The sequence below is a fragment of the Pinus tabuliformis genome, chromosome 3_1 (genome assembly GCF_031772625.1).
Source record: "Pinus tabuliformis cultivar Carrire ecotype Pingquan chromosome 3_1, CPIR1, whole genome shotgun sequence".
Taxonomy (NCBI): Eukaryota; Viridiplantae; Streptophyta; class Pinopsida; order Pinales; family Pinaceae; genus Pinus; species Pinus tabuliformis.
The window spans coordinates 523,816,969-523,844,486 of record NC_142301.1 but is presented as its reverse complement, the minus strand read 5'-3'; the positions used below and the strand labels follow the sequence as shown (position 1 = coordinate 523,844,486).

Genomic DNA, 27,518 nt, shown 5'->3' with positions numbered 1-27,518 from the left:
CATAAATAAATTCTTGTAAATGAATTGTGCTACTCTCATTCAATTGAAGGGTAGCATTCCCTACACCCTTTCCGGGATACGTGGCATCATCTACAAGAATAATCACCACGATTGTCTCCTTCTCTATCAAATTAGAGAGAGCTTCCTTGTATCAGATGAAGTGCCTTGAAGAAGTATTATCAATAAGCCAATTTCCCAACGAGTCCAAAGTGAAGAGGGCCAATATTAGAAAATACTCCTTTTGCATATCAGAAACAACCTTTTCATACCTGGTGTTCCTCGCTTTCTTGAAGAGTCGACCATTTCCTTGATGACCTGAATTCCTTTTATTCCTTTGCCATTGTACTTGTCATTCCTCCGATCATTGTAGATGCCCTTGGAATGATTGATATCATCAAGTGATGTGTCCCTTCTATTCGGACACTCCCTCGCATAATGGGCAAACTTTTTGCAGGCAAGACATGTGCTTTTCCTTCCACCCTTAGTGTACTTGTTCTTTGTAGCAGCTAGTGCGTTTCATGGAGGCTCAGGGATTTTACCCTTCACGTAATCCAATACTTCTTGCTCTGGGGAAATGGGACGAGGAACCCATTGAGCCATTTGTCCTTTCCATCTAGCCTTGGGGATGCCTAGGAAAAATTTGTTTCTAGAGCTAGGGTTGGATATTTATGGAGATTCCACCATTAGAATTGCCTCAAATTTGGAGGAGAGGGAGGGGACCCACTAGCGAAGTGGAGATCGAATTTTTTCCTTGGGTCAATTCCTAAGAAATTGATGCCCTTGGTGACCTAATGGGGCCAAACTTGGGGAGAAAGGGGAAAATGGTTAAAAGAGGTTGAAATGATCACCCTTTTTGAGGGATCAGTGCCTAGTTCATTTGGGGATATGGAGTCAAGGCTAATGATGAGCAAGAACTTGATTTCTTGATCAAGGAGGCGCAGAAAGTCAAGTTTGTCCAATGTTGAGAGAAAGAAAAGAAAAGTGACCTTCAAACATTTATACTCCAAAGCAAATGATGCAAGCTTCTCGAGATAAATAAGTCTCTAGGACATTTCATTCCTATAACATTGGCCCATATGTCAAATTAGCTAAAACATGCTCAATTCCACATTCCGATAATGCAACAAGTAGCCCTAATTTTAGCAGTATGCAACAACAAGAATAATAGCATCAAAATTTACTTACAACATTATAGAGTATATCCAACCAACGTTTCGTTTGCTCAATAAAGCTCCAAGACAAGAGAAATAGCCCAAATCCGTACATCAAAATTCATCCATCTCCAAAAATATCCAGCAAGGAAAAAGTGCAAAATTCTCTGTGATTAGAGAGATCCCAAGTCAAATATAAATAAGTATATCTAACCTCAATATATAGCCTCCTAAGGAGTTCAAATTAGCTTATGGGCCTACACTAATTTGCAAATAAAACCACTATTGGTGACAAGCCCACCAAACTAGCTCACAAATGTAAAAAGAAGCCTCACAAGGGGCCAAATAATAATATGTGCATGTCGTAGGGCCCTCCAAAGGCTCAATAATATCTAGAAGTGCCATATTGAGGAATAAGTTCCTCGAAATATGATGGACAAGAGGGTGGCCCCTTGTTCTCCAAGTAGTAGACCAGTGGTGCCCCAGTGGGTATGAGGGCACATAGATGACCCCATGGGTCTCCATATGAATCCGAGATCCTTTGCAAGGGTCCAAGTGGTGGAATGAATGCTGCCATGACATCGTGCAAGTCTTGGGATACCTGTCAAGAGTGTGGGGCTCTTGTGGCGTCCCACTGGGCATAATGTACCAAGCATACCACCATCATCCCAAAAGTGGATCACTAGTAATCTCAGAACATCCATGAAGATCCGTGGAGTGTTGTCTATTGTTGTGGACACCAATGGCTCTCTATGCAAACCCTATATGTGCCAATGTAGACCTCTAGGGTTAGGATCCCATATAGGGAGAGCAAACCAAAATGGAAACCGCTTGTAATCTTGCATAAGATCCAATGCATCCCCTAGGCTTCTAGTACAACAAGTCATTAAAATAATAAAAGAGCTTACAAATCATGGATAACAACGAGGGCACTTCATAATGGCATGCCCTTCCGTAGTGGGCTTTGACATGTACTAGTGTCTCCAGGCTCCAAAGGGGGTTAGCCAAGTACCTTATTAGGTGTTTTCAACCTTTAAAGGGGATAGTATGTCCAAGGTACATCCCTCTAATGGGGGTGGCAAGTGACAAATAAGTGAGATGCAATAGAGAATGAGAGGCGCAGCCTTGGGCCTCATAGTGGGGCATAGGGGTAGCTAGATAAGGGGAAGCCCACACCTGGGTATGTGATGTATAGGAGAGAGTAGTCGTGGTACATGAGGTCTCTGATCTTGATTTTTCCACACTTCTTTATATGCCTTTGCCTTTTATGAATTTTCTTTAATTAACTGCTCGGTGCTCAAAGGACAAGAACATGATTTGTAAGATATAATAGTGATTACCCCCTTTAAAGAAAGGCTGTTCATTGCCTTCCAGAGGTTGGGACAATCATGGATTCTTGAATGATAAAGGAGGCTTATCTAGGGCCTATGGAATGAGTGTGATGGCCATGGATGAGGGTAGGGCTCATGTGTTGGCTTTTGCCCAAGTGCTAATTATTTTTGTCCTAACCATCTTTTGCATTTTGTGGTACAATTCCTCTTAAATGTGGCCAATTATGCGTTTCTTCCTTTTTTAGTTGCTTCAACCTCTGGGGCATCATTCTAGGCTTGACCCAAGGTGAGGGCAAGAGGATAGGGAGGCTAGCCCTATGTGGACCCATAATGGGAATGTGGACCCAGGTGGGAGAAATGATGAATGTGGTATAATGAGTGGGAAGGGAGTAATATATGCGGGTAAAGGAGCGGGACCATGCACCCAAATCCAAGGTTTCCTAAGTAGTACCACCCTAGAATCAAATGGTCAATAAAGGAGATCCCACAGGACTAAGGTTCAAGGGTAAGAACCAAAAGAGATGAAGGAGACAAGAGTACAAACTAAGCCCACTTTTTCCGCCGAATCCCCCCATCAATCCACATACCCATAAGTATACATGATAAGTAAATCCAATACTCAATTATCAAATGACAAGACATACCTTTAGATTCGGGAGGCCTACCTTCAAACATACGATCAATACAGATGGGTGAGGGACCACATGGCTGGCTCAGGTGGTAGAGAAATGGCATAAGGAGCCTAGTAGGGGGCATCAAGGGGCTGTCCGCTGAGGCTCATCATGGAGAAAAATTTTCTCCTGGGGATATCACCCACAAAGTGGTGGGTAACACACATCATGGAGCCATCTTCTTTCACAACTTCTCGTAGGGACAAGCCATCACTTTCCATATCATCAATCTTTACCTGCTGCATATTCACGAATCACGAACCAATCATTATGGAGCTTGAACATGGCTCCCTCTAAGCATTGGGGAAGTGATCTACCAAGCATGATCATCGAACCATCTGCAACCTGCGACCTTTCCTTTTTAGTGATGTATATATATCCTTTAGGCTTAGACTACCAAAGTCATCCACTCAATTTTTGCAATTGAATCTCAATCATATCATATTTGTTTGTCACTAATTCTTCTTGCAAAACTTCTTCTTTCGGTAGTTGAATTATATCGAACCATCAAAGTTTTCGGATTATAATAGCTTCTTTTCAGCATGTCATGCCTTGTCTCCATCAATATCCTTATTCAATCATCAAGAAGTGTCATCCTCATATCAGGTCATTTTGTCAGGGATTTGGTAGCTTCATCTAAAGTCGACAACCTTTTTCATATCATATCAGAGTTTGATTACCAACATGTCTTCACTAGACATATTTTTGTATCCTGCTCTTCTTGCATACTAAAAACATAAGTTAACTAAATCAAAGAAGAATTCCAAAACATTCATACCTCTTACTTCAGCTGGTCATCTAGCTTTCTTCAAGTTGCTTCCTATCCCGAGGATGGGACTTCATCATGCTGCAACTGTATCTACAAACTTCTAGGAAGATTGCCCCAATTCAGAGAGTAGAAAATGTCTGCAATATCATCATGGTCCTTCTTCTACCAGGTGAAGAAATCTTCCCATGAATTCATCTAGTGGAGTATCCATGAATGACCCTTTCCAACTATTTGTTGCATGATCTTTTTTACTATCAACAAACTTCTAGAAAGCTTGCCCCAATTCAAAGATAGTAGAAAATGTTTGCAGTATCATCATGGTCCTTCTTCTACTAGGTGAAGAAATCTTCCCATGAATTCATCTAGTGGAGTATCCATGAATGAGCCTTTCCAACTATTTGTTGCATGATCTTTTTTACTATCATGTGTTGGATGACTGCTATCAATGCATCAAGTTTTCGTATAAGAAATTCTTCTAGACAATCTTCTTCATCAGGCATTCATATTCTTATGGCCGATCCTCACATGAAACTTTATATCAAAGTGCCGAAGGATCCAACTTGATTACCAAGTTTACGACTTACAGGGTCCTTACAGTGCCCTCCTCTCATCGCGCTTGCCATAGGATCTTCCTTTTCTTTCTTTATGATGCACTTGCAACACTTATTGAGAGGTACAACCAAACAAAATATATGATAACAAAAGCATTTTGTCAATCTTGACAGTCTAGGGTTTCCATGGACTCTTAGAGGATGGAATCCTAGGGTTTACAAATGCCAACCCTAGACCTAGGGACTTGAATTCATATACCACTCATTGAGCAAAAATAAGGCAGAAATTGAGAGGGTGACTTTGGCAGTCATCCCAAGGATAAATGATTGGCAGAAAATGATTTATAGTTTTTGTTCTTCTTGAAGGGAATGACCCCTTTACATGCTTCCCACTTGCACATCGTAGTGAAACTCCTTCATGATCCGTTTTGATCTCAGGCATTCCAAAAACCACTTCTTTACATGAGGTAAGGCTTTGTAGTGTAGGCAAGTGAATCTTCTGTGCCATAGATCACACTGAAGATCGATATCATGGACCAGTGCATGAATGAGTTTACCATTGACTTTGTAAATCCTTTCACCTCTTGATCCAAGAGTGAAGGCTTGTCACATACTCGAGTTCAATGGTTAGGTTATAACTTTTCCATTGATAAAACAAACTTTCATTTCTTTATCTTCTAGAGTAGATATTGATAGAAGATTCTTTTTCAAACTAGGTACATACAAGATTTCTTTTAGAAAAACAAATTTGCCATCATCTAATTGAAATGAAACTGAACCATAACTTTTAACTTGGTTAGTAAAACTATCTCCAAGGATAACATTTGAATTAGTCTCCCTCTCAACAAGATTAGAGAGTCTTTTTTGTAACCAGTAAAATGTTTGGAAGCACCACTATCAACTAGCCAACTATCAAATGAATTTGCAGAAGAAGAACTGTAAAGAGTAGAAACAAGAAAATATTCTAGTTGAGTTTCCACTTCATTATTTTTATACCTTGTATTTCTTGTTTTCTTAGGGTGACGTTTTCTTTGATTTTCAGAAGCGTCTTTTCTATAATGAAATTTGTTTTCGAATCTAGATGCTTTCCTTCTTTCTCTACAGTCACGAGCAAAGTGACCATGCTTTTGACCGTTAAAGCATCTAACTTTTGACATATCTAGATTCCATTTAAAGGAATCATTTGATTTGAAAGCATATATCTTTGAAAAATGAGGAGAGTCTTTATTACCTTTCTTTCTCTTGTGATAGGCTGAAAATGCAGTGGGTTCTCCTTCTTCATGATGTGAAATTCTCCCTTTGGAGATCATTTTGGCCTCCTCTTGAATACACTTTCTCAGGAGCTCACAAAATGTGTGAATAATGTTAATATTGCTAATAGTGGTGATAAAAGTTTCCCAAATAGGAGAAAGGTCTCCAAGTGCAATCAACACCATTTCTTTGTCGTGTACAACTTCACCAATTGTTGACAACTGATTCTTGATTTTGGTCATTCTCAGGAAGTATGCTTGAACTATCTCTCCTATGTTCATCTTGATGTCCTTCAACTGATTCTTCAAAGAAATAATCTAGTTCAAGTTACTAATCGCAAACATGCCAATTAGTTTGTCATACATCTCTCTAGCTTTTTTCAAACAAAAAACATAACTAATGAGATGATCACAAAGAGAATCAAAGATAATTTTATTAGGTTTTTTGTTTTTGTTTTTGTTTTTATTTCACCCTTTTTATGTTTGGGTTTGACAACAACACTTGCATTCTTTGGTTGATCAACTGCTATGCCTTATTCATACTCCAAAACTTCGTGTTCTTCAAGAGTAATATCTAACCTTGCTTTCCATGGACCAAAGTTTGAATTATCATTCAACTTCTCCTCTACTTTGAAGTAGGACAAAGTCATCTTGATTAGAAAACTTCGGCAGCAAGTGGGGTCTCCTCAGGTGATATTTGGTCTTCTTGGACTTGTCTTCACCAAGGCTCTGATACCATGGTAAAAATCTGAAAGTTTTGTGCAAAAACTTGAAAAATTCTTTGCAAAAACTTGAAAGTTCTATGCAGAAAACTAAATGTAATTAGTATAACGCTGAATCTACTTTGTAGAAAACTGAATGTACCTTGAAGAAAATTGAGTGTTCTATGTTAGGACTTGAAAGTAATTTTCAGAAATCTAAATGTTCTATGCTGTTACAATTATTTAAAATGCATATTTTTTCTTCAAAACTTTTCAAATCAACTTTGTAGATAGAACATGAACTTAAAGATTATATGAAGACAAACAATCACAAATATGAGACACTGATATTTAAGTCCAATGACCAGGGAAACACCCCTCAAGGGGGAAACCCGAATGATTCTCCTTCTATTATATTTCTTCAATTGTTTAATAGAGTACAAAGAGAGAGAATGAGAATGAATAAAGTCACCAATGTTTGATCAACTTGCAGCTGAAGTGCTCTTGCTCTTTGCTTGAATATCTCCTCCTCCTTTTGATTAAATCTTGTCCTTCACAATTGCTCCAACTCTTCCCTTGCTCTTGCTCTCACACTTTTCTTGCACACACTCAACACTTGCTCTCATTTTTCACAATGCACATGCTAGACTCAACTCTCACTTGCTCTTGCTTAAATAGATGGGAAAGGAGAGGAGTTACAAAATGAATTCATGCCTCGAGCCAACAATAGGAGAATCAAATTCCGTGAGGGAGGAGTTACTTAAGGAGAAGTGTAACTCATCCCAAGAATAGAGAGAGAGGTACATTGTCTTGAGGAGTTACAATTCAAGTTAGGGAGAGAGAGAGTTACGTTTAGACATAAGAGAATATTTAGTGAGAGATACAAATCGAAGTGAGTGAGGGAGTTAAAAGTGCATTTAATGAGGAGGGGTTACAATTTTGCCATACATGAAATTAGTGAGGGAGAGTTACATTCTCTTAAGTGTGGAGTTACTATTTTATTCCAAGAGAGAGGCTTGATTTACCAAGTAAGAGATTCTCAATTTAATTGATTTATTCCATGAGTCTATTGAGAATTCGTTTATATTAATCCATTAAAGGTGAATGACTTTAGACTATTTTATAAATAATAGGATCATAATAATAATAATACTAGTAAGGATAAAATATTAATTCATGACTTGTATGATCATGATCGATTTGATTTTAAAGTGGATTCCATATGTCTTTGATCATTTAGACATGATCATCTTTGATCATCCTTGATCATTTAGACATCCTTGATCATTTGGACACGACTTTCTATTTTTAGAAGGTCACTTCCAAATTTAGATGTGACTTACTAGAACTGAATGATATGGTTTCTTCTAGGAGAAATTCATCTTTGAGATGCCAAATTTTAATAATAGTGACATTTAATCATTTGAATGTTGTTATCTCCAACACTAATACGACTCCACAACCTGGTGGAGGTGGCTTTTGATAGAGGTATAGGTGAAGGATTTGTTGAAAATATTAGTAGCTTTTGCTAGTATTTTCATCGGCAAAAATGAAGGAGAAATCATGTATTTTCTTGTTGACCAAGTCGGCCTCATCACTTGAAAGGGTTTGACCCCAAGGTTAAAATCTCCTAGCACACATATATGTTGACATTCAATTGACCTCATTTGGCATCATCTTTAACTCATCCATTCAATCTGAAACAAGAAGATTTGTTCACACATGTGAGGAGAAGAAGAAGGTTTATCTTTCTGTTGACCAACATATTTGACTTTTGTTGGCTGCTATGACTTGTGATTCTTGTTGCTAGTTGACCAAGCTTTTGACTAGGCTTGGAGGATGAATTCTTCATGTTTTGTTAACTATCTTTGACAAAAGTTTTGACTTTGTTTTGGGCTGTTGATTAGGAGTTGACCATAGGTCAACTGTTTAACCTTGACCGAGATTTTGATGAGCAATTGCACGCTGAATTTAGGTCCTTTAGCCAAAATCCTTAGGCTAAAATTCGGCCCTCTATTGCATAGCTTGAATTTGAAAAGTGCGTTTGAGTTTTCTCTCTTATTTGAGTGGTTTGACCTGGCAGCTAAGTCACATGACACGAGGACATGAGACACGGAGGACACGTAAATACGAGTATTCAATACGAAACCAGCGACTTGGAAACAGGACACGGGGGACACATTTTATATATATCTAATAAGTGTATATATATATATATATATATATATATATATATATATATCCGAAATATAGTTTTTTATCCATATTAAATTGCAGGTTGCAACTTATCTAATCAAATTAAAATATAATTACTTCTCAAAGTTCATAGTTTACTTTAAAAAAATAAATAGAATCAAAATTTACTATTTAGAAATTAGAATGTGATATGCTTGGTCTTGATTTTTGAATATTCAATGTTCATTGTTCATGTACAACCTACAAGCACATAAGAAAATAACTAAAGTCTAATCCTATTGATTTCCTCTGCCCATCTTGCGAGAAAATGCCACATCTTTCCCTTTCCCTCTAGATGTAGATGTTGGTGTTGGTGGAGTTGGTAGTGGAGTTTGCTATGCTCTAGAAGCTGAAGAACTAGAAGTAGGAGCTATAAGAGGTAGACCACGTCCTCTACTGGTGGCAGGGGTAGCCCGGGCAGGTGGTGTCACCTGGAAACATTACAATCTCCCAATCTTGAAATCCTGAAAAACTGATAAGTCTGCTGCATTTTGAATGAAATCTAAAATTCTACTTTCTCCATATGAAATCCAATGAGGCCGGAACCACTCTCAAACATCCTGAGCCATTTCATGGTAATGTTAAAAATTTAAGTAAAAGGATGAAAATGAAGATTAAGAAGAATGTCACTTTTACTTTAAGAATTTAACATTACCATGAATAGCATATTAATACTAGGGCCTAGACTTGATCATTAAGCTGCCCCACTCAAAAATTATTTGTTTCTTTCAAAAAAATTGCAGCTGATGTAGGAAATGTTTTCTAGCAACGGAATACACGTTTTCCAGATGCAGGACACGACGAAAACCGACGAATACGTTTTACATTTTATAAGACACGATGAAAAACGTTTTCAACACGTTTTAGGGCCGTTTTCGTGTCCGACACGTAAAATACGAGACACGGGACCTTGGAGGACGTGTCCTGTGACTTAGCCTGGCATTTATTAAGGTCAGAGATTGGCATTTTGATTGGAATATTATAATGTACATATTGATGAATTGAACTCTCTCTCATAAGGAAAGATTACCTGGTTTTCCCCTCGTGGGGTTTTATCTCAATAAATTTGGGTGTCTCTTGTCTCATTGTTTACTGTGATCTTATTGATAATTACTTGTGATATTCTTGAGTTCTAGTTAACTTTGTTTTTGTTCTTATTTTATCTTCTTTTCATCAAGAAATTATCAAATCAAAACATGAAGATAGGGGGGTTTTAAGCCAGGGCCAAAACCCCTCTATAGGGGAAACCCAATCAACGCTTCCACTAGTGGATTCAAATCAAGATGAGACAATCCAAGACCTCTTAGACCTAGACAAAGACCTCCAACCGCCAAGTCAGCTCTTTCTATAGATGATCCTTGCCAAAGTAGCCAAGTACCAGCTTCACAGTTGCAACTTCAATCTAGAATTTCGGCCCCCTAGCTATAGATTTTCAACCCCAGCTTCAGAACTTCCGACCTACAATAAATTTAGAATTTCAGCCCAACAACAACAACCCAGTAATTTTGCACGTGTGAGAGATAGAATGCCCAAAAACTCGATTTAGGTCTTCCTAGCAAATATTCTTCTTCACCAATAGTTTCACTCTCTTTTTCTCCTCCTCTTTCTTGTAGATCAAACTTCTTGAGTGAGTGTTCCAAATAGGTCGAATTCCCTCTTATTTATAACCTTCCAGCTGGGTCGAATAGCCCTAATCTAGGCCGACTTGTTGAGGATAGGGCCAACTTGGTGTGGAGGTGACAAATGATCTTTTGGACTCAAAAATAATTCTTTTTACATGATACAAAAGCCCAAGAAGGGTCTAATAAAAATGACAATGACTCTATTGACTCAATACAAAACCTAGAAGCCTTCAGTGGAGGCTTTGACCTAGAAATTGTTGACCCAAGCATGAAACACATGCTTTAGTAATCTTTATATTTTATAATAGAAAAATCCTTTTTCTTTATTTTGACAATTACATCACATCTCGACTCAAGTACAATTATGAACACTGACACTAGTTACATTCTTGGGCAATAAGTTACACTGTCTCATTTCTTTTATTGGGCATTAAGACTTTGAATGTAGTGTAAAGTGTTGTTACGAAAGGCCTTAATTTAGTATAAAAATGACAAGCTTCAACTAGTTATTAATTTATCTCTTTTATTTTTAATTTTATTCATATTTATAACTCTGAAAACTTTCTATACCACTATTTAATTCCTCTTGTGGTTAGTTTATAAACCATGATCTAACAAACAAACCACTTACACAATAAGATAAACATCCCCGTTTAATTTTGGATGCAAAGAAAGAAAATTTTGTTTGGATTCATCTTTTAATCGTGACCTATTTTAACTAGCTTTTCAGAGATATTAGATGGTTTATGGTAATTTTAATACCTAGACATATAATTATTGATTTGTGGATTCCATATTAATGAATGTAAGAGTAATTTTGGTTTTCACCAAAGTTTTTGGTTCTCTTTGAGCTTTAAATGTGGAAATTTATTGCACTTTTGTTGCTTGCTAATTTTAATTTTTGTTCTTCGATAGAGCATCGCCATGTGGGATCAAACAATTTCAACTTGCTGAGTAGTCGCAGCCACACGATTTTTACTCTGGTATGATATCTTAAAAATTATGGACTTTGTGCTCATGTTGGAAGATGTAAAAATTTAGTGTTTTATGGAAGGTTGAGCTCAGTTAGTCATCTAAAGTAATCATTGGATGATCTAAAGTTTACAAAACATAAAATAAAATATTTAAACATGCCAAAAAGTGATATTTGGTGAGACCAATGTAAATGACCTGCATGATGAAAGCACTATAACAATAGCTAATAACGTACGATGATGATAATGTAGTATATCATGTTTTGCTGAATCCCATTATTTTGAAAGGTGTATATGTAGTACCGTTGGTTCTTCTCATATACAACTAATGCTTGGAAACATTGCATCTGCAATCACCCTGATGAGTCTCTATCGATGTACTAGTATGGGTAAAACAAAGTATCTCTACACAAGTATGTTATCAAAGGAAATATCAAAACATGTTAAGTACAACATATAAGTTTAGATTTAAAAAATACCATGCAATCTCTTGCTATGCATGGTTTTCTTGGATAGGTATTATACATTATATTCATACATTCTAGCATGATGACATAAATTTTTTCTTAGAATAATTGTAGAGGTGGAAATTTTAATGCTGACAAGGAATTGATTGTGTATATTTTTACATTACGAGTGATGAGTGTGGTTTCAATCTTGTGGTAATAATATCTATATATTTAAATATAGTACTCATGGGAAAACAGGGAGTGCTATACAAGTTATGTTGCATTTTCTCTGTCTAATAGCTTATACTACGTGTTATTTCCAATTCGACAAGTAATAAATTACAATAGCACATGATATTGGAGTTTCATCGTGATTAATTATGAATATAGTGCTTTTCTACAATCCATATTTTAATCAGTGTCCATTTATTTCTGGAATTCTCTTACGATTTGTCTCTATGCACATAAATGCAGACGATTGAAAGCAGCGTCCATGGCAGTGGATATGATGAAGTCACTTTATCTCAACTTGTAAGATGTTTTAATTCTGATTGAATAATTTATTTTAGCCATCAATAGCTTTTTTGCAGCCAATGTTCCATACATTGGCAATATTTAAAATCATTGACAATCTGGATATCTCCATTTTACAGAATCTCATTGATCTGGCTGGATCTGAAAGCTCAAAATGTGACACAACTGGTTTAAGGAGAAAAGAAGGCTCCTACATCAACAAGAGCCTTTTGACACTTGGAACAGTATACATCTATCCTTTTTGTTCTTCGTTATCTCTGAATGAAGTATTTAATTTTAAACCTTTTTGACATAGGCCTTATGATATATTTCATTTATCTAAAACTTAGTACAACGTTAGCTATGCAATTATACACCAGTGGTGAAAATTATTTTTTTGAAAAAACATTTTTTGGAAGAATTTATCCCCAGACTAATCCTGTATGCATTCCATCATTATCAAATGCAAAGCCTTGATTCAATTGTTTGTGTCTTGATTGCATATCTGATAGGTAGCAATGCGAATTTTATAAAATAAATGATTTAACGGTGTAACTAGTATCATGTTCATTTTGTAAGTTGAATTATCCATGAAATTATCTTCTTGTATAAATTGAAATTTTTAGAAAGATTTTCTTTTCAATTTTTAGAGTTCTCATTTCAATTATAGAATATCATGGTAAATGCTAATTTCTTCTTCTGCTCAAATTATCACCTCTTGTAAATATCTTGTTGAATGCATGTCTATAAATATTTTGGTAGAAATTTATGCCGCGAAGTAAACAATTTTATAACTTAGATATTTTCACTTTAGATGATGCTTACTTTACAGTTGATGAAACATAGTCTGCTGGAATTGGTGGAAGTTTTATTATTTTTTTTCTTCATATTTTGGAATTCTTAATTGGTGCTTGAACTTTGTATAATGAATTTGTAAATCTACCCGATGCTCCAACAAAATGTAGGTAATGGCTTGTTTCTCAATTCTTGCCATTTTTTTTTATGCAAATTTTGTGATTTTACTTCAATGTTTCACAAATTCTTCGAACTTGATGTGACCTTTTGTACCATAGGTTGACTTGCAATAGCAAAGCATGCTAGTTGAGCAGCCCTTTAAATTTTTGGACCATTACACTGGAAAAAATTCAACCTGCAAAGCAGTTGATGCTTGAATTTTTTTATATGAGCTCTTGGAGCAAAATAGCTCAGAATTTTTAAAAAATACATATATATTTTATTAATAACTTGAATGATGTTTTTTTACATGGAAGGGTGCTTGGCTTATATACTGCCTCAGGTGCCTCTTGGTGAAAGGGCATAATCTTCTGATCATGCCCCTTTGCCTAATTAATATATAGTTACAAAATTACTAATCTTTTACATAACATTGCCTTCCTCTTGGAAAGATGCTTTGTCCTCAAAGCATACCTAACGATGGGTGTTGTTGACGAAACACTTATGTCTCCCAGGAAGCTTCGTCTTCTAGTAGGTCCTTCCACTTAATCAAGTATTCTTTGATTACTCGTGATCACAACTTCTTTTCCTTGGTGGAGATGATACCTCTGGTTCTAAAATGATCTTACCTTCGTCATCTAATGTCAGAAGTGTTGTCTGTGCCACTTGGTGTTTGCCAAGGCATTTTTTAAGGCAAGATACATGGAAGACATTGTGAACATAACTTTTATCAGCAAGGCTCAAACTGTATCCTACTTTGTTGATCTTTTGATTAATTTGGTATGGTCCATAGAACTTTGGTGGCAATTCGTTGACTTGCTGCTTCATACGATTTCTTGTAATATTTAGATTTTCCTTTAGTGCTTGGAAGACTTTTTTTGTTTCTTCTAAGTGATCTTTAACTGTTGGAAGCTTTGTTTCGATAATGATCAGGTATTTCCATTTAGGAGGTTCGTAACCGTACAAAGCTTGAAATGGAATCATTTTCGCTGAATTGTGGTAAGTGGAATTGTACCACCATTGAGTAAGATGTAACCATTGAGCCCACTTATTTAGTTTGTTTATTTGCATAACATCATAGGTGGGATTCTAAACATTTATTGACAACTTCTGTTTGACCATCTGTTTGAGAGTGGTATGCTGAACTCATGTTGAGGTAGGTTACTAAATGTTTAAAAAATTCCTTTTAGAAATTACCTTTGAATTTGGCATCTCTATCGCTAACAATGACCTTGGGAAACCCATGTAATTTGTAGACATTCTTGCAAAATATCTCGACGATCTGTTTTACTTAGTTTGATTTCCTCATTCCTATGAAGTGTGCATACTTGGTGAGTCTGTTGACTACTATGAGAATTTTGTTCTTGCCATTAGACACAGGTAATCCTTTGATAAAGTCCATTTATATTTCCTCCCACTTTTGATTTGGAATATTTAAGGGATGGAGCAGTACGAAGGTCAGAATGTTTTCAATTTTATTTCTTTGGCATTTATCACATTATGCTACATATTTTTGAATATCATTATTCATTCCCTTCTAGAAAAATGATTGGTGTGCATTATAGTAGGTTTTAAAGAAACCTACATGTTCGACCGACAATCAATTATGGGACTCTTTGAGAACTTTGGCTTTAAATTTAGAATTTGGACTTAAGGTGAATTCTCCCCTTATACCACAGAATATTGTTTTTCCATTCAAATTTTGAATTATGAGGGTGGTTTTTCATTATAACACTGGTTTCTGGATCTTTTGCATACTCACTTCGAATTTCATTAAGCCATTTTGGGAAAACAACTAAAATTGCAAGTAATGATGATTCTTCGTCTTTCCTAGACAGAGCATTTGCTACTACATTGTCTTTCCCTTTCTTATGTAATATTTCCATGTCGAACTCAACAATTTTTTCGATCCTTTTTTGTTGTTTTCTAGAGAGTGTTTTCTATTGGAGGAGGTGTTGAAGACTATTATGGTCTGTTCGTATTAAGAATTTACTTCCCAAGAGATATTTTCTCCACTTGGCTAATGCATGCATCATGGCGAACATTTCCTTGTTGTATGTAGACTTGAGATGTTCTTGCTTGTTGAGCTTCTTGCTTTCAAACGCGATTAGGTGACCATCCTGCATTAATACTGCTCCTATGCCAAATCCGGAAGTGTCACATTCAATTACAAACAACTTTGAAAAGTTTGGAGTTGCCAATACATGGGCATTAGACATAATTTCCTTCAAGTCTTCAAAACATGTTTTTGCTTCATCATCCCATCGAAATGAGTTCTTCTTTAGAAGGTTCGTTAGAAGTGTGGTTACAGGGGCATAGTTTTTAATAGCCCTTTGATAGTACCCTGTCAACCCTAAGAATCTTCTTAGTTTGGAGAAATTAACTGGTCTAGGCCATTCTTTTATCGCTTTGATCTTGTTAGGATCTACTTTTACTCCTTCCTTGGATATTATGTGTCTGAGGTAATCTACCTCTTCTTTTCCAAAGGTACACTTGGACATCTTTACGTAGAACTGATGTTATTCTAATATAGTGAGAACTTGTTCCAGGTGTTGTAGATTCTCCTTCCATGTTTTACTATAGTTTAGAATATCATCAAAGAACACTAAAACAAACTTCCTTATTTATGGACGAAATACCTCATTCATGGTGGCTTGGAAGGTTGTTGGAGCATTAGTTAATTTGAAGGGAATTACCTTAAATTCATAATGGCCCTCATGTGTTTGAAAAATAGTCTTCACTATGTCCTCTAGCCTTATTATGATTCGGTAGTATCCTCTATCTCAAGTCTAATTTTGAAAAGTAATGGGCTCCATGAAGTTCATCTAGCACTTCATCTATAAAGGGGATCAAAAACTTATTCTTAATTGCTACCCTGTTTTGTCCTCGATAATCTACACATTCTAAAGGACCTATCCTTCTTTCGGACTAAAACCACTGCAATAATGTATGGGCTTCTACTTTTTGTGATGTTTCCACACTTTAAAATATCTTTGACTAATCTTTCGATTTCAGATTTTTGGTGGTATGGATACCTATACAGCTTGATGTTGACAGGGTTTGACCCCGATTTTACTTCGATTATGTGCTCCTTTTCTCTTTCAGGTGACATTTTCATAGGAAGATCTTGGAACACCTTTTTGTGTTTTTGGATCAGTTTTTGAACTTCAAGTGGTAGTTCTTGAAAATGCAGGTGTTTCTTCCCTAACCAATTTTGGAGTTAGCACATCTCATCTGATGAAATTGTACTATATATGTTGGTGCTCCCTTCTGGATCAACTTCATCATCTAGTATGATGATACAATTTGATTTTGAGGGTGGTTAGAACCCAAATAACTTGAATTTCTGCCCCTCCCATCTAAACTTTATAAATTGCTTTTGGTGCTTGGCGGAGTAAGTTCCTAGGGTTTGTAGCCATTGGATACCTAGGACCATATCCACTCCTCCTAATGGTACAATGTAGAACAAAGATTCTAGATTGTAGTCCTAAATCTGTAATTTGACTTTATGCGATTTTACTACTTTTTCAATTTTCTTGTTGTCAACTACCATCACTTTCATGTTGGGCATGGGATATACGAAAATGTTGAGCCTTTTCGCCATATTTGAGTCCAAAAAGTTGTGGGTGTTGCTAGTATCTATTAGAACCATTACATTCTTTTCTTCATGTCTTTTTAACTTTAATGTCTGGGGCTAAGATATACCTGTCATGGTTGATAATGACACCTGCCGAATATTCTCGTTATCTGATTCCGGAGAAAATTGTGGAGAATCTTCGAATTCTTCTACTTCTGATTCTTCACTGTTTGAATCATTGGTTGCTTCACATGTATATAGGTTCTTGGTCTCTTTTCCCTTGGCAAATTTATGTTTAGAATCCCTTTTTTTGCCACAACGTTTGCACTTACCTTCTTTCATTCTTTCCATTTCCAAATTAGTTTTTTCTCCTTCACGTAGATGTGGTGGAACATATTTCGTATTATCTGCATTAGCAGTTTGGGAAAATCTTTGTCTCGAATATACTCTTTCAACTTTTGTGCTACTCTATCCTTATTTTTTGCAACTCTTGCTTACTGTCTTGATTCTTCTATAGAAGTGATGTCATGAAGCTTAACCTCAGCTTGTAGATATAGTTTAAGTCCCGAGATATGTGAAAATTCCTAGATCTAACAATCTTTGGAATCCTATTGCAACCAGTGGAATCTACTTCACCTAGATCGTAAATTACATTACAAACTTATTTCAGAGTTTTTCTTGAAATATTGAAGTAAATTACTGAAGAAGCCTACACCAAATTAAATATGATTCTGAAACATAGAAACTGAGCAAGAAAATACAGATACATAGGACATCGTTATTTTTGGACAAATGTCCCTGGAAAAACCCAATGCGGGAAAATCGATGCAACAAATTTGAGGGTTTATTATTATGCAGGAGAAAATTTGAGTACAATTCTAGGATGCTCAACTACCAATCCGATACAGAGAGAATACTGCACAAAAGAATGGTGAAATGATTTGACTGTCACTGGGAGAATCAGTGATTGATCCTACTGAACGGGAACCTCTGCGTCACCCTCTGCGTGGCCTCTATGCAGAATTGTGTCACTCCCGACAATTTCTGCGTCACCCATTCTGGGTATTATGCTGCCCCTCTTCCAGATCCTCTATTGGCTGAGAAAATCGATCTTTTTCCTCTCAGACTCACACCTCAACTCCCGACAATTGAAACTCGACTTTCCTTAGTAGGAAACTCGACTTCCACTCAAGGCCTGCACTGCCCTTGCATCAGCACTGCGTGGGCTAGCATCTACCTCTCTCTAGACGTCTTTCTGTCCTCCCTCTGCCTCGTACTCTCCTGAAATTACTTCTTCCGGATTCCCACTATCCCTCTACTGCAAACGATCTCTCGATCAGAACTTCCTTCCGAGAACTTATTTCAGAAATTCGATCTTCTTGACCTCTCTTGGTGTGTTTTCCAAATGACCCTCAAGCCACATTTTTGCATATAAACTCATGGTTGTACTTTACTTCTTGTTCCTTTTATAGGAGAATTTTTAGTAACCTTGTTTTGTATTGAAATCATTGTGCTCAACAGACCCATTGACTTTTATGGTCATTAGTTGGACATTAATATAATTATCCTATCTTATCTTGATCTTTTCTTAACTAATTAGAGAGAGCTCCCTAATATCCAACCTTGAGTACAAATGAGGAAGTGCATCTCTTTATATAGATGATGCTATACGTCCTTTATAATAATAAAATATTATCTTATGTGCTTCCTTAGATCTAGCCTAAAGAAAGAAAATTTAACTAAATAGTATAACTAATTATCTAAAGCAATAATAAAATAAAAGTTGTGAAGGAACATGTACAATGAATAAGATGAAGCAAACCCCCGAGAGAGGGAATCCCCGTGAAACAAGTCTCCATGCTTCCACTTGGCCTCCAAAGGCTCAAAGCATGTATAGATCCTCAAACCATGTCACAAAAAGTGCAAATATAATCCTCTTAGTATTCCTCCAAATTGGTTGAATGGACCTCCAAGGTCAAAAACATCCTCAAAACAATGAAAGAAACCCTCAAAAGTGGGGCAGCTCCTTAAAAACAATTACATGAAATGTGTAGTATGATGCTCCGTGAGCTTTAGAATAGGCATCAATTTAGTCCCCATGGCCATATCTGAAGTAGGCATACCTCTACGAAGCTTGGAAGTGACCCCTAAAATCATAAAATAAGTCATAAAGCACCCAACAACCATAGTGATGTTCAAGTGCATGGGGTTGACCGTCAAAGTCAAGTTATTCGTCTTCAAGTTGTGTCCTCAAGTTATGCCCACATCATCATACCTATTTTAATTGAGTGCTGCTGTTGGCTTATAGGGGCTTGACCAGGTTCAGAGTTAAATTAGCCAAGCAAATCCCGATACTATTGGCCCTTTCGGCAATAGTTCACAGAGAGCGCACTGAGGTCTCACCCGAAGTAGTATGGGAGGGTGTTAGAACCAGGTTTCCGGACCCTGGAGATGTCTGATGGATTCACGTGGTCCGCGGCTTGACCCTATGTGCAGGTTGCTTCGCGTACTTTCTCATACCTTGCAGCTCGATATACTATCTTCGCGCAACCCTACCTAGGGGCTGAACGCTGTGCTTCTGCGTTATTCCCCAAGACCTGACGGGTATTCCAATGTTAGTGGATTATCTTAGCCTACTTGTGTGCTTTAAGTTATACTTAACAACATAAACTATTCATATAGGTGAGCGCAGTAAATAAAGAGTGTATTTGCAAACTATACCAAACATGCATTAACCTAAGAATAGATACACAGAATTATAACAAAACTTCTCTTTATTAATTCCTTCCTTGGTTACAGACTCGACTTCGCCCTGCGCACTCAGCTGTAGGGGTCCGCGCGCTCAGCGACAGACTACTAGACCTCTGCGCTCTCAGCTGCAGAGCCTTCTCCTACTCTACGACCCAAAGACACACTTCCACTTTTGACTCATTCACTTAGACTCCTTTTCTACCTCTCTACTTAGAGCTTCAATCTATTTATACAATCCCATGGTCCGCGGACCATGGGTAGGTCTATCCAGCTGACATTACATTACAAAACTAGGGCAGACAACCGTGTGACTCTATCATACTTTCGTGCCCTGCGCCCGCAATTCACAGAGCTATACAACAAGATTGGGTCAAAACATGGGCTTTGAGCCCCAAAACATGTCTTGGGGGGATTCCATGCCCAACGGGTGCCCAACACAAACATCGTGACTCACCCTTGAGTCACTTTATCGGCGCGATGATCTTAGCGCAGAGCCCCTCCAACTGTTCTTGAACTGTGCAGAGATTAGTAGCGCACTGAGCTGCTGCTTGCTGGATCTGCTACATACGTTGTTTCGAGACCTCTGTGTCCGAACTACTTCTCTACATCTGTGCCGGTATCCCTTCCATTTGTTTATAGTCCCGTGCCTTTGTCCAAATCCTTGGAGCACAAATATTGTGCCTTCGCCGGTTAGTCAAATAGCTAGGCCACCTATGTAGGGCTTCAAGCGGCTGCCATTCACTTTGCCTAGGAAAGGCTCTCCATTTAGTTTGACTAGCTGTACTGTGCCTCCGTCTATGACCTACTTAACCACGTATGGTCCCAGCCAATGCATTCTGAACTTTCTCGGGAATTTTTCAAATTGACTGTCATACAGCAACACTAAGTCATTTACCTTGATGGTGCGCAACTTAACATGGCGATCGTGCCAGGCCTTTTCACGCTGCTTTTGTACTTGCTGATGAAAACCAGCCAGGAACCTTTCCTCCTCAAGTTCTTCCAATTGCGCGAGCCTTCTTTCCAGAGCTTTGCGGTCTGTCATACCTGTGAGTGCTACTATGCGCAGTCTAGGTACAATATACTCCATCGACATAACAACTTCCACGCCATAAACTAACCGGAAAGGTGTTTGTCCAGTTAGTTTCTTGCACGTTGACCTATAAGCCCATAGCACTGTAGGTACGCGCAAGTCCCAATCGCTTCGTTGCGCGTTGCACACTTTGGTTAGCGCAATCTCCAGTATTTTGTTGAATGCTTCTACTGTCCCATTGGCTTGCGGGTGATACGATGTGCTTTTCTCATGATACACCTGAAACTCTTCTGTGAGCACGCTGATGGTTTCATTTAGGAAATGTGTACTACGATCACTCATTAAGATTTTTGGACAACCAAATCAAGTCAAAACGTGTTCAAACAAAAACTTCGCAGCCATGGTGGCCGTGTAGTCTTTGATCGGCTGCGCTTTCGCCTAGCGAGTCAGGTATTTCGTCGCGGTGATGATGTATCACACGCCCGTTTTTCCTTGAGGTTTGATAGGTCCTATAAAGTCGATTGCCCACTTTTCGAAGGGCTGCAGCGTCATTTGTGGATTCAATGACATCTCGTCCCTCCGCGATGATTTGCTGGTCATTTGACATATATCGCAGGCCTTATAGTGTGCTTTTGAATCCTGATGAAGGGTTAGCCACCACAACCCTGCGCAGAGAATCTTTTGTGCAGTTGCTCGTCCTGCATAGTGTCCTCTTACAGCGCCCCCATGTGCTTCCGTGAGGATCTGACTTTTAGGTACGTACCTTCGTAGTATCTCATCATTTCCGATTTTGTATAGGTGCCTCGCGATGACAGAGAAATCCGTCGCGCGCACCACCAATTCCTTCTTCTGTTGGACAAAGTATTTCTTTGGCGCAGTCCCTGTTGTCAGAAAGTGGATTATATCTTCGAAGTGTCCGTCCACGACGTGCACAGCAAAGAGCTTTGCGTCAGGTAATCCTTCCTCCAAACTAGTAGGTTCCTCGCCCGTCTCAATACGTGACAAGTGATCCGGTCCTACGTTTAGGCATCTAGGTTTTACCACAACCTCAAAGTCATATTCTTGGGACAATAAGAGCTACCTACATATGCGCCCCCCCAACACAGGCTTATTGACCAAGTACTTTAGTGCAGAATGGTCTATATACATCTTGAAATGTCCTCCTAGCAAATAGTGCCGGTATTTTTGGAGCGTGTACACCATAGCCAATCCCTCGCGCTCGGTTGTGGAATAGTTTTTTTCGGCTTTGGACAATCTACGACTTGCAAACGCAATAGGGTGATCCAAGCCCTCTCCGCCCTCTTGTGTGAGCATCGCTCCGAGCGTGATACATGACGCATCAACATGGACGTGAAACTCCACACCCCATTTTGGGAAGACCAGGATTGGAGCAGAGGCCAATTTCCCCTTTAGGACATCCAGGCTCTTCATGCAATCATCATTCTAGTAGAATGCGACATCTTTTTTCAATAGTTTCTCCATCGGCGCGGTGATCTGGGCATAGCTTTTGATGAACTTCTTGTAGTACCCTGTGTGTCCCAAGGTACCGTGCAACTGTTTAACACTTCGCGGTGCTTCCAAATTTAGAATTACTGCAATCTTCGCGGGGTCTACCATTAGTCCCTATTTGCAGACCACATGTCCCAGTAGGTTTCTAATGGGAACGAGGAACGTACACTTCTTAAGGTTCAGCGCAATCTGGTGTCGTTGGCAAGTATCCAACATCAAGCGTAAGCTTGCTACGTGGTGCTTAACCAATCCAAAGATAGTCCAATCATCCAGATAGACCTCCAGGAATTTCTGGATATATTCTTTGAAGGTGGCAACAACTATGCGCGAAAAGATGGCTGGCATGTTTTTTAACGCAAACGGCATGACAGTGTATTGAAAGTAGCCCCATTCAGTGGCGAAGGTGGCCTTGCTCCTGTCTTTCGGCGTGATTTTGATCTGGTGGTAGTAGGTACCCTGAGAACCCATCGATGAAAGAGTATGCTTCTTGCCCGCCGACATTTTCTAATACTTCATTTGTGAACAGGGTCGGGAATGGGTCGTGTACACAAGCATCATTCAACTTCCTGAGGTCCATGCATATTCTTGTCTCGCCCTTTTGCTTTTTCTCCTGCATTACCATAGGGCTTACCCAGTTGGATTCTTCCACCGGTTCAATAATTCCGTCTGCGAGCATTTTGTCTAGTTCTACGCTGACCTTTTCCTTGTACTTTAGATTCAAGTGGTAAGGCCTCTGCTTAACCGGCTTCGCGTTGGGTTTTAGGGTGATCTTCATCATCCCTAAATCGCCAATGATCCCCTTTAAGTCCGTAATCTTGGTCGGGTATAAGTCTTGGTACTTGCGGAGTAATTCAATGACCTTATCCACAGTGGCATCATCCCAATAGTCACCGAGCGTTGCATACTTCGGTCCGGCCTCCGTCCCAATGTTTACCTGCTTCGCTTTTATCGGTGCGGTGATGTCAGGATCTTCAATCAATGGTCCTTGAACCTCGTGATAGCCTTCAGGCTCTAGAATGTTAATTTTTCATGGATCTTCATCATCCTCCTCAATGTTTACATTGTAGCACTCCAGCGCGCAACTTAGCTGGGTCGCCCATTTTGGCTGAAGCACCTCCATTGGCTCCTGGGGTATTATGAAGATAGCTGCTTTTACTACTTGTAGCGCATCATCAACAGTATCCCACCAACGATCCTCAAATGTGAAGGTTAATAGGAATCCTTTGCGTAAGATATCCCATTCGCTTGTGCCATGGCGGAGCTTTGTCTCTGTATACCAATTCATGGGTATGATATCCAGGGTATGACAAAATAGGTGCACCCACTCAGGTTGTGGCTCTTCCCTGTAGAGCTTGGTCCATTTCGCGAGGTGTGCACGTGGATCATTCCGTCCGTCATACTTGTGTGTTAGCCGCATCTGAGGTGTACCAAACCGCATGCGCATCATCCTTCTGCATTCGCGCCAGTCCTCAAAACTTCTTTGATGCGTACCCCACCATCTTGCAGGCATAGCGCCAACACCCATTTCAGAGCGTTGAAACGCTGTTGTTCCGGTACTTCTCTTTCAAATTTGTTCAGGAAATCATCCACCTCGCTTAACCTGTCATACAAAGGTAGGTCTCTTACCCCTGTTGCCACGCAGTGCAACAACCTTGTCATCATGTTACAATTGAGCGTGGTTACCTCGTGTAGCTGGTTCTGCCATCGTTCTATTTCCTTGTCCGAATCTGAGGTGTAGGAGCTTTCGCTCTCCCACGAGAGTTTGCCATCCGCTGTTGGATTTACCCAGTCCTGCTCCTGCGCGGTTATCATGTAGATACAGTCTAGATTTTCGTCGCTATCGTAGTCACGCATTGGCTCTGTGTAGCGTGATCCTTCCGCAGGGTCTAAAGGTACCACTACACGTAGTGACTTTTTTTCAAAAATCTTGCGCTGCTTTAGATTTATCACTCCATTCATGTCAGTGGCCCAATCTTTCCCCAATAGTGCAGGATAGGGATAGCTATCATCAACAATCTCTATCACTTCAAAATCTGCAAGCGCGTTCAGACCTTCGATATCTACCATTATTCCCTGCAATCTTCCCATAGGTAGGATCTTTTGCTGGTTCACCATTCACAATTGAATAGGAGATCATTGCAGTGCATGCATGCCCATGTGCTCCCATGTTTGCTTTGGCAGGACATTCACGTCCGATCTTAGATCCAAAATCACTTGATCCATTTCATATTCCCTGATCTGTGCGGTCAATCTCATCTCTCTTCCTGTTCGCATTGTGTGTTTCTCGAGCTTCTGGACTACGCACGGTTCTCCTGGCGTGGTTCCAACACATCTAGTGATGAGTTCTTGCAATCCCTTCACAGCTTTGCCGTCGCGCAGCAACTTCATGCATGTTTCCAAAAATGTAGTGAGCATTGATGGGTCCATTTCTGGTTCCAGTTTGTCTTTACTTCCTGAAGTTGAGGCATCTGTGAAGCTCTTCTTAACTTCCATGAATGTCTCCTTAGCGCGCTCTAAATCAAATTCTGGTTCCTTTGTTGGAGCCTTGCGAACCTAGGCACTCTCTTCGGGCTGCTTGCCTTTGTCATCTCCTGTCGTGATACCACTTCGGAGCACGATATTTACATTTGGGTCTTCCTCGCGCGGCTCAGACCTCATCATTTGTAGGTTCTTAGTCAGGGGAGGTTGGAGTGCTCCCTTATCGCGCAACCTCGTTATCAGCGTGGGACAGTCCTTTGTCTCATGATCAAACTGGGTACAATATAAGCATGATGGTTTCGTCGGATTTGTACAATCGCGGGCATAATGCCCCAGTCCTCCCTTTAGAAACATCTAAGGGGAGATGGGCTGCAACATATTCTATCTAAATGACCTCTTAAATAGCTATTCAATTCAATAGCTTTTCAAAGAGGGCATTATTGAATGGCGGCTGCTGCTAGGGATTTCTCGCTCGACCATTAAGGGGAGAGGGCCGCCATCGCCGCCATCGCCGCCATCACAATTGTGGCATATCAGTTGTTCGCGACCTCTTCCTCGTCCCATTCCACCTCGACCTCGTCCATGCCCCTGAAATCCAGTGCGCGCCATCCTTGCATTTTGATCGAGGGCTCGTGTTTCGGTCTGAACTCTGTAGGTAGGAGTCTGATCCATCATCAGTTCATAACTTCTATTGCATACTGCGTATACTTCTGTAATAGATGGCAGTTATCTGTAGCATGCTTCCCTCCTATCTGACAAATCGCGCACCATAATGCAGGCGCCACACTCGGTCCTGCTTGTGCCTTTGGTCTCAATGGCATTGGTCCTCCTCCCGCTAGGTGGTGGTGGGCATTGGTGGGGAGGGTGCATGTTTCTTGCAACATAGGAACATTAGCTCATGAGGTTCAATTGTCTAATTAAAAAAATATGCGTATTAACATTTTTTTGGATTTAACTTTGTTTTTAAAGATATATCTTATATCTTATAAAACCCCTTTTAGTTTTAAATCTAACTTTATCTCATATATTAACTAAAAACTATTCGGTCTATATACACATACACACTTCATATATACTTCGTAGAAGGAAAAGTAATAAAATAATTAGAATAGTTCAATGAGACTAGAATGTAGAAAGGTCGTAAAACTAAATGTTATTGTTGAAGGGTCAAGAGAAACTCCTAGGCATAAAAAGAGTCACAACTATTGATAAAAAATTCAATAGGGAAATCTTGAATAGTTAACCTTAGAGAAGAAATATAATTATGTATTGCTATATGCAGGAAGAGAACACTACTTAGCACTAGAAGTAAAGGGGAATTAGCATGGTCATCATAGTTTATGGGGAAGGTATCAATGTAGAGCATGAGAATGCTTTTGAGAGAATTCTCCATTGTAATTAGACTAGGTTGGATGGTTCGAGAGGGAAGCATGGATGCTTCTTGTTGGAGGTTTGACAACATCCAAGGTTGATATGAGAAGCCTAAAGAATCAAAGAATATTCTAAAATTAACTTTTAGTATATAAAGTTTAATATTTAACAATAGGTTGTAAAATGTGTGTGTCTGACGATGACATGAGACACAAAGGACACGAAAATACTAGTTTTTGACACAAGACACAACGACCCCAAAAACACGACAGGGAGGACTTGTTACACACACTTTTTATATAATTTAAAAAGATAAAAAATTAGTAAATTACACATACAAAAACGAAATATAGATAAAGATTCAATTGGTTTTAGAATGTAGAAACTATGAATATTTCGAATTTTACATGATCATAGTACAAATTCAATCATACAACTTTTTCCCTTAAGCTTGTTTTCTTACTAAAACAATGGCTTTTCTAGCATTTGTAGCTATTATTGCAGTCCCAGTTCTAGCAGATGGAGCACTAGTAGACCCTAAAGAAAATGATGGAGGGGGGACAACATTGGTGGAGGCATTCCTCCCTTTCCTTTAACTTTTTCTTGCTGCCATTGATGATTGAGACATGATTTTTGTGAAATAAGGAAGAGAATGGATTGTTGTAGGAAAAAAATTTCAAGATTGGTGGACAAATCCACTTGTAGAACACTTGGAATCCCTTCTAAGACTACACAATAACCTTCAGCTACAACCCAAAATGTCTGTCACCTCCAATCTGTTGAGAGAAATGAGCTCAAATGAAAGGGAAAACACGTTTGGATGGGCCGCGGGCCTCTTTTACAGGGGACACAATAAGGGCATGTGTCAGACATATTTATTCACAGGTGTCCCGTGAACAAGGTATGTGTCGAACTTGCATCAGACACGTGCTGAACTTGCATCAGACACATGCCAAACTTGTGTTGGACATGTGTCCTCATGTATTGGTATTCGACACATAGGATATGAGACACAAGCTCTGTTTGGAGGTGCCCTTTTATTGAGGTATGTGTGCATTTGTTTGCATTTTGTTTGTCTTTGATGGAAAACCTTGAAGGACCTAATACCCCTTCTTCTAGGAGGAGTACCTATAGTGAATATTTTCACTTGCATTTGGTGAGCAAGACTAGTTATGAAAAGGTAGCAGAGTTTGGTTTCATTTTGGTCTATTGGTTATATGATGGATGATATTTTGGAAATACACAAAGACCTTGTATTCAAGGAAATATTGGAATGTATGATATTACAGCTGAAGGATTTTCTATTGTCTCTCTGTCCATATTCTCTGGTTGACCATCACTGGGATACTCACTCTGTAAACAACAACAGGTTGCTGCACTATTCAGGGAAACAAACTAAGTTCAATTGTTTTTCCTATAATGTCGTCTTCTAGTTAATTTCCCAAGGGAGGACGAATTAGCCTGTCCAACCCTATAGGTTATAGTCAATTATAAAGGAGGAAACTCATTATTCATTGTTTTTGGGGTAACATTGGGTAAATTACAGTAATTGGAGGAAAACTCAAGAAAGAAGCCAAACTTGGGACAAAATGGAGGGAAACTTGTTAGCCACTCGAATTAAAATATTAGGA

The 27,518-nt window shown here is 38.9% G+C and overlaps 1 protein-coding gene across 3 annotated transcripts in view; it reads left to right on the top strand.

Annotated features, from left to right (window-relative positions):
• LOC149188128 (kinesin-like protein KIN-7D, mitochondrial) overlaps positions 1–27,518 on the top strand; it is a 295,893-nt gene that overhangs the window by 186,070 nt on the left and 82,305 nt on the right. For all 3 annotated transcript variants that reach the window (XM_089411595.1, XM_089411593.1, XM_089411594.1), the window contains exons 9-11: positions 11,197–11,264; positions 12,179–12,235; positions 12,358–12,462. In XM_089411595.1, coding sequence (XP_089267721.1) covers positions 11,197–11,264; positions 12,179–12,235; positions 12,358–12,462 — 230 coding nt within the window. The remainder of the gene's footprint in view (positions 1–11,196; positions 11,265–12,178; positions 12,236–12,357; positions 12,463–27,518) is intronic.